The sequence below is a fragment of the Dendrobates tinctorius genome, unplaced genomic scaffold (genome assembly GCF_039654945.1).
Source record: "Dendrobates tinctorius isolate UK_male_01 unplaced genomic scaffold, ASM3965494v1 ptg000065l, whole genome shotgun sequence".
Classification (NCBI taxonomy): Eukaryota; Metazoa; Chordata; class Amphibia; order Anura; family Dendrobatidae; genus Dendrobates; species Dendrobates tinctorius.
In genome coordinates this window covers 27408361-27421100 of record NW_027361733.1, presented here as the reverse complement: position 1 = coordinate 27421100, position 12740 = coordinate 27408361, and the positions used below count along the sequence as shown (strand labels likewise).

At 43.9% G+C, this 12740-nt stretch overlaps 1 protein-coding gene across 2 annotated transcripts in view; it reads left to right on the top strand.

The window, feature by feature from the left end:
* Positions 1 to 12740, top strand: part of SAMD10 (sterile alpha motif domain containing 10) — a 34774-nt gene that overhangs the window by 17268 nt on the left and 4766 nt on the right. Inside the window, exon 3 of one of the 2 annotated variants that reach the window (XM_073580850.1) lies at positions 10526 to 10694. In XM_073580850.1, the coding sequence (XP_073436951.1) occupies positions 10526 to 10694 (169 nt within the window). Of the gene's footprint in view, positions 1 to 10525; positions 12680 to 12740 lie in introns of those variants that run through there. The other variant, XM_073580849.1, reaches the window with a different exon arrangement.

Here is a 12740-nt window from a genome sequence, read left to right as displayed (position 1 = left end):
CATTTGAGATTGATTTCAGTGATCCAAAGAGCCCTGATACACAATACCATCTATGAGTTTATTTGAAAAACAAAAAATAACATCTTTATGACCCTTAAATCCAATTTGCATAATAATTTGGAACACAGTGTAATACTCCCTATCTGACATAGTCCATTTAATACTGAGTGTCCCACGGCGATCTCACGTGTAGAGCAGTCACATCGGGAGATGTGACTGCTCTACCCGGCCTTCAACAATACACTGCAGGGTGATTACCTCCTTTCATTGTATCACTGCGCTGCTGTGAGAGGTCACCGGAGTTCACCAGCTTCGGTGCTCTCACTTACGGCACTACCGCTGTGTGAGATGTACTCCAGTGAACTCTCACGGCGGCTCAGTGATACACTGCGGGAGCGATTACCTTCTGTCAGTGTATTGTTGGCGGCCGGGTGACATCGACGTGGAACACTCGGTATAAACTGGACTACGGTGGACAGGGAGAATATGCTGGTTTATTATTTTTGATTGCTTGCAGGAGAAGCGGGCGTCGGGGATTAAGTGTTCGGTGAGTATGTATATTGTATGTGAATATGTACGTGATTATGTCAATGTTTTGATATATTTTTTTTTTACAACTGAACTCAGGCGCCGGATGATGAGACTGTTATGTTGTGAGGTCAAGAAACTTTTCAAAGTGCTTTATGATCCATGTAGTGCTGGACATGTGTTTATTTGACCACAACATTTTATTGGGTCCTGGTGTCTCAATTTAGTGTGATTGATTAACGAGCAGAGAGAGCCACAAAAAAAACAAAAAAAAAAACAAAAAACTTAGCCTTAACCTCCTATATATTCAGACCTAGCTAGGGGGAGCATTTATGCAGTGGTGGCATTTATGCACATGTAATCGAAGTACATGTATCAAAGTACTTCTGGCAGTTATAACATGGCAGTTAGACAGGGCAGGAGACAGATAAGACATTTATATACATCTACTCCCTGTACATTAGGAGTACAACAAATATATACCATATGCATTTGTGTAATTTTTATCCTGGCCGCTGCATTCACACACATCCACCGCCCTGGCATTAACTCTCCACACTCCATCCATATTGGCCCCTCGCTTCTTTCCTCTCCTATGTATAGCACTCATGCTCTTTTCACATTGTTAAATTGCACAGATCCAGCCAGTCCCACCATTCAACACCAGAGACGCTCTCACAAATCACTTAACCATCTGCTCACTCTTTCTATCCTCCTTCTCCTAGTTGCAGGAGACATTGCTCCCAACCCTGGTCCCCCATGTTATAGAAAGTCAAACCCCCCCACTGCTACACTCAGAAACCCCTCTAATCTTATTAATATTCCCTGCATGCCATCTGTCTCTCTTAATTGTGCACTTTGGAATTCGCGCTCAGTGTGTAACAAACTCTCCTTCATTCATGACTTCTTCCTTTCTAATTCTCTTAACCTCATGGCTCTTACTGAAACCTGGATCCAGCAGTCAGATACTACCGCTGCTGCTGCTCTTTCATACGGGGGGCTACACTTCTCTCATACCCCAAGATCAGACAATAGAGCTGGTGGAGGCGTTGGTCTGCTCCTATCACCAAAATGTACCTTTCAGGTTATCCCTCAAGTACCCTCACTTGTCTTCCCTTCTTTTGAGGTCCATGCCATCAGACTCTACACCCCCTTCTCCATGCGAGTGGCGGTGGTGTATCGTCCTCCCGGCCCCTCCCTTCAGTTCCTGGATCATTTTGCCACTTGGCTTCCACATTTTCTCTCCTGTGACATCCCTACCCTCATCATGGGAGATTTCAACATCCCCATTGCTCTTCCCCTCTCCCCATCTGCTACTCACCTTTTATCTCTAACCTCCTCATTTGGCCTTTCGCAGCTTACTAATTCTCCAACGCATGAAGACGGAAACTCCCTCGACTTGGTCTTCTCTCGGCTTTGTGCAGTGGATGACTTTGAAAACTCCCCTCTCCCGCTCTCTGACCACAATCTTCTTTCATTCTCTATCAAGAACTGCCAGGCTGCTCAGGTCACCCCCACTGTCCAGACTTATAGAAACATACAGGCCATTAACACCCAGAAACTTCTGAAGAACTTGCAGTCTTCATTGGCCCCTATCTCCTCCCTCTCATGTCCTGATTCTGCATTGAAGCATTACAATGAAACACTTCAAAGTGCCCTGGATGAATTTGCACCCCCTATAAATAGAACACCACAACGCAGACGGCGACAACCCTGGCACACGGTGCAAACACGTTTCCTGCAGCGGTGCTCCAGGTGCGCCGAACGTCTGTGGAGAAAATCCAATCTACACGAAGATTTCATCCATTTTAAGTTTATGCTTAGAACATACAACACTGCCCTTCACCTCTCCAAACAAACCTATTTCAACACCCTCATCATCTCACTGTCCAATAAACCGAAACGTCTCTTTGACACTTTTCATTCTCTACTCAATCCAAGAGTACAGGCCCCAACCACGGAGCTCCGAGCTGACGATCTGGCCAATTACTTCAAAGAAAAAATTGACCAGATCCGACAGGAAATTATCTCCAAATCCCCTCATACCATGCACTGTCCTCCCTCCCCCACTGCATCTAACTCACTCTCTGATTTTGAACCAGTCACAGAAGAAGAAGTAAGCAGGCTCCTTGCATCTTCTCTCCCAACTACTTGCACCAGTGACCCATTTCTGTCACATCTCCTCCAGTCCCTTTCCCCTGCTGTCACCCCTCACCTAACTAAAATATTTAACCTCTCTGTCTCTTCTGGTATTTTTCCCTCCTCATTTAAGCATGCCATCATACATCCACTACTTAAAAAACCATCCCTCGACCAAAACTGTGCCGCTAACTATAGACCTGTCTCTAATCTTCCCTTCATCTCTAAACTCCTGGAACGCCTGGTCCACTCCCGTCTTATCCGCTATCTCTCAGAAAACTCTGTTCTCGACCCTCTCCAATCCGGTTTCCGCTCTTTACACTCCACTGAAACTGCCCTCACTAAAGTCTCTAATGATCTGCTAACAGCTAAATCAAATGGTCATTACTCCATGCTAATTCTCTTGGATCTCTCTGCAGCATTCGACACTGTGGATCATCAGCTCCTCCTCACTATGCTCCATTCCATTGGCCTCAAGGACACCGTTCTCTCCTGGTTCTCCTCCTATCTCTCCGACCGCTCCTTTACTGTTTCTTTTGCCGGTTCCTCCTCTCACCTTCCCCTTACTGTTGGGGTTCCTCAATGATCGGTTCTAGGCCCCCTCCTCTTCTCCTTGTACACTGCCCCTATTGGTCAAACAATCAGTAGATTTGGTTTCCAGTACCATCTCTATGCTGATGACACCCAATTATACGCTTCTTCTCCTGACATCACGCCAGCCTTTCTAGAAAACACTGGCGATTGTCTAAACGCTGTGTCTAATATCATGTCCTCACTATATCTGAAACTGAACCTGTCAAAGACTGAACTCCTTGTGTTTCCTCCCGCTACTAATGTACCTACACCCGACATTGCCATTTCCGTCTGTGGTTCCACTATTACTCCCCAGCAACATGCCCGCTGTCTTGGGGTCATACTTGATTCCGAGCTTTCCTTTGCCCCCCACATTCGATCACTGGCTCGCTCTTGTCATCTGCACCTCAAAAACATTTCTAGAATTCGACCTTTTCTTACTTTTGACTCTGCAAAAACTCTTACTGTTTCTCTTATTCATTCTCGTCTCGACTATTGTAACTCTCTTCTAATCGGTCTCCCTCTTACCAAACTCTCCCCTCTCCAATCTGTCTTGAATGCTGCAGCCAGGATCATATTCCTCACCAATCGTTACACCGATGCCTCTACCTTGTGCCAGTCATTACACTGGCTACCCATCCACTCCAGAATTCAGTATAAACTTATTACCCTCACCCACAAAGCCCTCCATGGCTCAGCACCACCCTACATCTCCTCCCTTGTTTCAGTATACCACCATACCCGCACCCTCCGTTCTGCTGATGACCTGAGGTTAGTATCCTCAATAGTCAGAACCTCCCACTCCCGTCTCCAAGACTTTACACGTGCCGCGCCAATTCTTTGGAATGCACTTCCCAGGTCAATACGATTAGTCCCCAATCCCCACAATTTTAAGCGTGTCCTGAAAACGCATTTATTCAGACTGGCCTATCGCCTCAACACATTAACCTAACCTATCCCTGTGTGGCAGAGCCAAAAGTTTTACCATAACCAGGTTCCCAGCATCATGTTCCCACATGCTTTATGCATCCATTAGCCCTCTGTGTCTGTACTGTTACACACTTAACATTATGGCTGGTCCATACAATCAGGGCAACTGTTACCACCCACCTTTCGTGTCTACCTCTTTCCTCATAGACTGTAAGCTTGCGAGCAGGGCCCTCACTCCTCTTGGTATTTGTTATAATCTACTGTATGTGATTATTGTTATGCTGTAATGTCTATTGTCTGTACAAATCCCCTCTGAAATGTAAAGTGCTGCGGAATATGTCGGCGCTATAAAAATAAAATTTATTATTATTATTATTATTATTATTATTATTATTATTATGTTCTCCCATCATCGGCTTATGCTGTCTGTTATATGTGACAGCAACCAAGAAAAAAACCATAATGTCCAATTAGTAAATAATTTAATAATATTTATTGATAGTATTGAAATACAGGGACAAATAGGAAACAGGTCAATGTGCAATAATATTAAAATCATAAAAACAATCAGGATTGCGTCCACAATCAGGATACCAAAAGATCTGGCCAAAAATTATTGTAATATAGCCACAGGTACCGTCTCAAACACACTGTACAACTTATTTCATTTAAGTGCATATCATGTACAAATATTAAAAAAAATGATAAGGAACAAGATATCTAAAGAAATAAATCATATAAATAAAGTGCTTTCTGCAAAATGCTGAAAAAAATAAAAAACAAAAAAAAAAACCCTGAAGAAGGCAGCGTGCCAAAATGCGTGTTATTTATATGATTTATTTCTTTAGATATCTTGTTCCTTATTTTTTTTCCTTTTAGTACATGATATGCACGTAAATGGAATAAGTTGTACAGTGTGTTTGGGTTGGTACCTGTGGCCCTATTAGAATAATTTTTTGGCCAGATCTTTTGGTATTCTGATTGTTCGTCCTTGTTTTTATGTTCCCGGTCGGGCTGGGTAGCGGGGCGCGGCTGATGGCGGCAACCCCCCTGCCCCTGCTGTTGGGCTGACATGCCCGCCCCACCTGGCTCTCTCCCCTGCAACTTCCTGCAGGCCTACGCTGCCGCAGCATGGATCTGCTACCCGAGCTCGGTGCCTCTGCCAGCTGGCATGCACTTGCTGTGCCCCAGACCTGCGACCCACCGCTGCCTATTGGGGCCCCTCTGACCTCCCCTCATGGGCTCCTGCCGTCCGCTTGCCCAGGGACCCCGGGCCTGATCTCCCCCGTTCCCCTCGTCGGCCCGGGCTGCACCCGCCGCCGTCACCCCCCAGCATACCTTCAAAAAACCTATCCAGCCATCCCGGAGGGTGAGAGCTGTCAGCCGCCTGGAGAGCACGTCCATCGTGGTAAGAGAAGGGGGGAAGCCTGGTGGTGTGGGAAGCGTAGGAGGGTGATGTCCTTGTTGTCTGGCGTCCTGGTCACAGAGAAAGAGGTCCTGCCTCCCTGCGTCCTTTTGTTGTCCCTGACCCCTCCTCTGTCCTTGTCACTTCCCCCTTCCTTTTCCCCTTTTTTCTTCCCTGTCACTTCCTTCCTGCCAGCGTCATGCCCGCCTTCCTATTACCCCCTTCTGGGGTCTCGTCCTGCGGATACTTTCTAGCCACAACAGTCCTGCTCCTGTAGGTGAAGGTCTCACAATCTGGTGTTATTATTCTGATATTCAGCATTATATATATATATATATATATATATATATATATATAGGCACCTTACTATTGTGAGCATTCCTTTATTGTGTGTTTTTTCTCATATGTGACAACAGACATAGCCGGATGGGAGTAGTAGTCCCCTCAGACGAAGTCTAAGTACAATCACTATGGGCTGTTTGTTGCATGGGTACACACACAGAGACACCCACAGATGCAGGCACCTGCAGACAGACACAGACAGGCACATATTCTCTGCTCACACATATTCTCCGCTCACACACTCTTCCTCCATATGACATAATTTCCTTTGACAATTCCGTAGCGTTTTTGGCAGCAAATATGCAACAAATCCACAAACCTTTTCACACCTGCGTTTTTGCTGCGGATTTGACTGACTCAATGGAAGTCAATGAGTTTAAAAAGGCTGCAGATCCGCAAAAAAGAATTGACATACTGCGAAAAATAAAATGCTGCAAATAAAGAAGGAAATATCCGGATCATATGCACAACACTTTAGGATTGTCATTGATTAACCTTGCTTTAGTAATCCATTGTGTTTTTGGAGGATTTCCGTGTGGAAAAAAACGCTGCGGAATGCAACAAATCCGCATTGTGTGCACATAGCCTTATTCGTCCTTCCGCTTTTTGAGGATGCGCCACAGGTCTTCAATGGTATTGAGATCTAGGGAGTTTCCTGTCCATAGGTCCAAAATGTCAAATGTTTTGTTCACTGAGCCACTGAGTTATCACATTTTTCTTGTGACATAGTCTCCATCATGCTGGAAAAAGCACTGTTCATCCCCAAGCTGGATGGTTGGGAGAAGTTGTTTTTGTAGAATGTTATTCGTGGCCGTGTTCTTAGGCAAATTTGTGAGTGAGCCCCCTCCATGGATGAAGAGCCCCCACACATGAATGGTCTCAGGATGCTTTACTGTTGGCAGACACAGGACTCATGGTAGTGCTTACATTTTTGTCTCCAGATAATCATTATTCCAGATATACCAAATAGTCTGAGGGGGCATCATCAGATAAAATAGCTTTACCCCTGTCCCCTGCAGTACTTGCTATCCTTCTTAGCACCAGGCACGCAGCCTCCAAAAGCCTTCCCCTCTCAGTGTGTGCAGATGTGTTGATGATCGCCTGCTACTATTCCTGCACTTGTTTTCAACCATTCCCTTAGCTGAATCCTCTTTAGGAGATGGTTCTAGAACTTGCTGGACTTTCATGGGCGCCCGGAAGCCTTCTTCACAGCAACTGACCTTCTCTATTTGAAGTATTCGATGATCTGATAAGTGGTTGATATAAAAGTAATGTCCATGCCTGTAAATCCATTTTGATGCAAAGCAATGATGACTGAACATCTTTCCTCGGAGGTAACCATGGTTAACAGACGAAGACAATGATTTCAAGCACCAGCCCGTGGAGGTAACGGTGGTTAGCAGAAAAAAAACAATGATTTCGAGCACCAACCCCCTTTTAATGCAACTAGTCTGGTCTTATAATTCAATTACAATGATAAAGCGATATCAGCTGCCTTGTCCTCGATAACACTTTCTCCTGAGCTAACGAGATCACTGAAATGATGTAAGCAGCTAATTTTGTGGCAGAACTGAAATTAAGTTAATTTTCATTATATGGAATGACTTTGCAATTTTTGTACAAATCAATTGATCAGTCTACATACCAATCTAGAGTCAATGCAAATTACTATTAGAAAAGAGGAAGTAGCAAACTTTGTGAGAACCGAAAGTTTTATCAGTCTCAAAAATTTTTCGTGAAAAGTGTAGACAAAATTCTTTATACTAAACAGCCTGGGCTAAAGGCAAACATATGATATCGGCACCGATACACTGTAGCAAATTCTCAGAACAGAAGAAAGAATTGTGCTGCTGATGTGTATAACTTACAGAGGATTTATATAACCGTAGCAAAATGGGAAGCATTAGATCTGGGGTGGAAACAAAAAAATTCTATTCCTTGTATGCAAGCAGAGTCACTGAGTTTTTCATTAAATAATGAAGCATTTTCTAGAAAAAAAAAAAGTTGAAAACCCGATAAATTCAATATAAAGAGCAGAAGACCGATAATATGCAAGATAACTGAGAATGAGGGAGCAGTGTCGTACGCCCGCGGTCAGGAGGAGAGGGATCTGCTGGGCAGCTCAAGTGTGACCTCCTTGGACAAGGAGGATAATTGGGTATTGCAATTATTAGCCGCTGCGCTGTCACACAGATATTACCCCTGTGCCGAGGTATTTCACTAACAGACCAGATTTCGTGATGCAAGAAATGAGGGAGGTGCAGTGCGGCACATCTACTGTCAAATCCAGTCAGCCACACGTATAATGCTGGACATTGCTGTCCTGTACTGCGGAGAAAGGGACTTCGGAGAAATCATGGGAGATAGTACCACCATATAGTATACAGTGCCCCGTATTAACATGAAGGATGATGTAGAGGTATAAAGCGAGTTACAGTGCTGCACAAAAAATAAGTGTACCCACTGTACAGCAGGACACTACACCGGGACTAAGGCCACGGTCACACCTTCAGTATTTGGTGAGTTTTTTACCTCAGTATGTGTAAGCCAAAACCAGGAGTGGGTGATAAATCTAGTAGTGGTGACGTGTTTCTATTATACTTTTCCTCTGATTGTTCCTCTCCTGGTTTTGGCTTACAAATACTGAAATACAATACTGACCAAATACTGATAGTGTGACTGTAGCCTAATACTGTGCACAAGCTGGCGTGATCATGTACAGGGAATCCTAGAGATGAGCAGTGAGGGAGATGTGATATATACTACATGGAGGAACGTATTGGGCGCCTCCACATTACACCTACAGGAGCTTTTATCACACCCCATTTATAAATCCATTACTTTGGGGTTAACCCATTTGCAGTTACCACAGCCTCCTCTCATCTGAGAAGAAGTTGGACGTGTCTGAGTATTTTTACCTTTTCATCCAGAAGAGCATTTGTGAGGTCAGACCCTGATGTTGAAGGAGACGACCAGGCTCACATTCTCAATTCTAGTTCAACCCAAAGGTGTTGGTTGGCGGTGAGGTTGGGACTTTGTGCGAACAGTCATGTTCTTCCCACCAAACTCCCCCAATCATGTCTTTATAGGCCTAATTTTGTGCACTGGGCACAGTCATGGGAAACAGAAAAAACAGTCTTCCCCAAAACTGTTTCCCTCAGAGTTGGATTACAATTGTCCAAAATGTCTTGGTATAATGATGCATTCAAATTCCCTTTAACTGGAAATAAAGGTGCATTTACACTGCTGGATTATCATAAAGAAGTGCTCCTATGTATGCTTGTTTCACAAATCGTATGCAGACTAAACAGGCTGGCAATCACGCGCAAATTGCTCATTTGTTGGGTGAAATGATCTTTTGTTTTACCCAACAGATCATCATCCTTGGCAGCACATTGTGTAAACAGGACCTGAGTCGCTGAGAGTAATGGCTGCCTATGTGCAGAACACTATTACAGATAATTCAGTGCACCTCTGAGGTGCCTGGTCTGTCTGTGGAAACTAGACTATTAAATGACCATTACTCAGCAAATAGCTGATCGGTGGTCACGTAGTACCGCTGGTCAACTGGTGTAAATAGACCTTTAGGACCTATGCCATCCCCTAAAGAACCTTATAGCATTATCCTTGCTCCACTAAACTTTACTATGATGTCAGGTAACGTTCTCTTGTCATTCACCAAACCCAGACTTGTCCATGAGATGCCAGATAGAGAAGTGTGATCCATCACTTCACAGAACACGTTTCCGCTACACCATTCCATCCAACACTCAGCATTGTGCTTGGAGATGTAAGGCTGCATGCAGCTGCTCGGCCATGAAGTTCTGGGTGGGGGGCACAATTTAGTTTTGATGGTTATAGCAGAGGAGGGTTGGACTCTCTATTTATGCAGTTATGGAGTCAGCAGAGCGTTGGTGACTTTTATATCAGCACTTAGTGACCCTGCTCTGTAATTTTATACGGTCTCCACTTCGAAGTCGGGTTGTTGCATTTCCTTCCATTTTTCCATAATACCTCTAGCAGTTGGTGCAATATTTAAGGGGGAAGAAATGTCATAAACGGACCTGCTACAATGGTGGCGCCCTATTATAGAACCATGCGAGAATTCAGGGAGCTCTCTAGATTGAGACATTTTTTTCCAAAATTCTATTAGCTACAGTGGGGAAAAAAGGATTTAGTCAGCCACCAATTGTGCAAGTTTGTTGTAAGAGAGTTACCCTGTGTGTGTTTTCTCCGGGCAAGTGATAACTTATTGATTGATGGGGGTCCGACCCCTGATCAGGAGAGCGAGGCACTTGTATCCCGGTTAGATTGGAGCAGCAGTGCACATTGACCTTCACTTGGCTTTTTCCATAGTGAATGAATAGAGCTGCTGTCGGGTATATAAGATTAAAAGTGCCACTTGGGAATAAAAGTTCCCCATTCTGCAAATCGGTGCCGGTACCAGTGGTCAGGCACCACTGATCAATAAGTTATTACCAATCTTGCAGATAAGTTATAACTTGTTTTCGCAAGACAACCCCTTTAAGAATGGGATAATAGACGGGTGTAATGTTTGCTGCTGTGTCTTGTCCGCATTGAGTAATTCACAGTTTGTCCCCTACGCAGGTCAGACCCAGCGATCAATATGGCATATATCACACCAGTCCGTCCTTCAGCTGCCTCACGAAACCCGTCGTCCTCTGGACTCAGCAAGACGTGTGCAAATGGCTGAAGAAACATTGTCCACACAACTATCTCACCTACGTGGAGGCCTTTTCTCACCACGCCATCACAGGTAGCTCGGCCTGGCTCATTCACACTTCTGCAGGTTACTTACTCTGTCAGCGGTTTACTACAAAGCTACTACCCCCATCGTCCTCTAACAATGCCTCCATGTCAGGGTATGCCATACGTCACGTCCTAGTCTGTGGTACGATGCCCCTCTTTCTAGATATCATGAAGTCAGCTGCCTGGTATATTTGTGGAGCCTGCGGGCCGCACGTCACGGCCATTGTGTGCCGTCTTACAGTCCTGCGCAGGCAGCAGCGAGATCATCTGACTGCTGTAAAATCCCAATAGACACGCACCAGCAGACACTGAGATCTGTATCCCGAGGCCACGCCAGCTAAAAGTCTTAATGTACAACGCTGATAAAATACTGAAAGGGGGCAATCCACCCCCAGGAGATAGCGCTGAAGATTAGGAAGAGGGGAGGGAAGGGAAAGACTCAAGTGGACCAGTGAAATTATGAACTGAAGGGGTGGAATAAACTCGGATCAGAGGACGAGAATTATGAGCCGCAAAGGGAAGAGAATTAAGTTCCACAGGGATCATAAAATAAGCATCTATAGGAAGAGGAGCGAATAGGGATCTATAGAAAGAAGAGGGAATGGGAATCTAAAGAAAGAGGAGAGAATCAGAATCTATATAAAGAGGAAGGAACAATATCTATAGAAAGAGGAGGGAATCGGATTCTATAGAAAGAAGAGGGAACAAGATCTATAAAAAGAAGAGTGAGTCAGGATCTTTAGAAAGAGGAGGGAACAAGATCTATAGAAAGAAGAAGGAATCAGGATCTATAAAAAGAGGAGGGAGCAAGATCTATAGAGAGAAGAGGGAACAAAATCTATAGAAAAAGGGAACAAGATCTATAGAAAGAATAGGGTGTCAGGATCCATAGAAAGAGGAGAGAATAAGATCTATAGAAAGAAGAAGGAATCAAGATCTATAGAAAGAGGAGGGAACAAGGATTTGTAGAAAGAGAAGGGAACAAGATCTATAGAAAGAGGAGGGAATCAGGTTCTATAGAAAGAGGAGGGAACAAGATCTATAGAAAGAGGAGGGAACAAGATCTATAGAAAGAAAAGGGAATTGGATTCTATAGAAAGAGGGGAGAACAGAAATCTATAGAAAGAGACGGGAATAAGGATCTATAGAAAGAGGAAAGAAGAAGGATCTATAGAAATAGGAGCAAAATACAGATCTATAGTAAGAAGAGCAAATAGGGATCCATCAAAAGAATCAGGATCCACAGAAAGAGGGAAGAACAGAAATTTATAGAAAGAGGAAAGAACAAGGATCTATATAAAGAGGGGAGATTAGAGATTTATAAAATGAGGGAGACAAGATCTATAAGAAGAGAGAGAATAGGGATCTATAGAAAGAGGAGAAACTAGAGATCTATAAAAAGGGGAGAATAGGGATCTATAGAAAAAGGAGGAACCAAAGATCTATGAAAAGGAGAGAATCTAGATCTACAGTATAGAAAATAAGGGAATTAGGATCTACAGATACAAGAGTAAATCCATACAGATGAATGATGAGACATGGCTCTATAAAAACGAGATATTGCAGATCCCATTGCTTCCATACTTCACCTGTCCTACTGTTTATGTGTTGTCAGTCACTTTTCAGACAGCTCTGGTAGCCACGTAATTATTGTGGGTACCAGCAATTTGGCTCATTGAACTTCAATATGATTTGTACTCTCTTTACCTAATGTGTATGGCCACCTGTTATATTTATGGCCTCCGCAGACATCAGGTTGCCAGCAGATCTCACCAGATTTACCTGGATCTGCTGATGAATAAAAGATATATGTGTCCTGTCTATGGCCAGTCTGATAGAGATGGATTGTGGATCTAGAGGAAAATTAGAAAATCACGGCCGATAGAAAGAGGAAAGGATCAATAGAAATTCTGAGTGTTTAGAGATAAAGCATGGCCTATGGATCATCTTGGCATATACAGTGGGGAAAAAAAGTATTTAGTCAGCCACCAATTGTGCAAGTTCTCCCATGTGGAAAGATGACATAGGCCTGTAATTGATATCATAGGTAGGC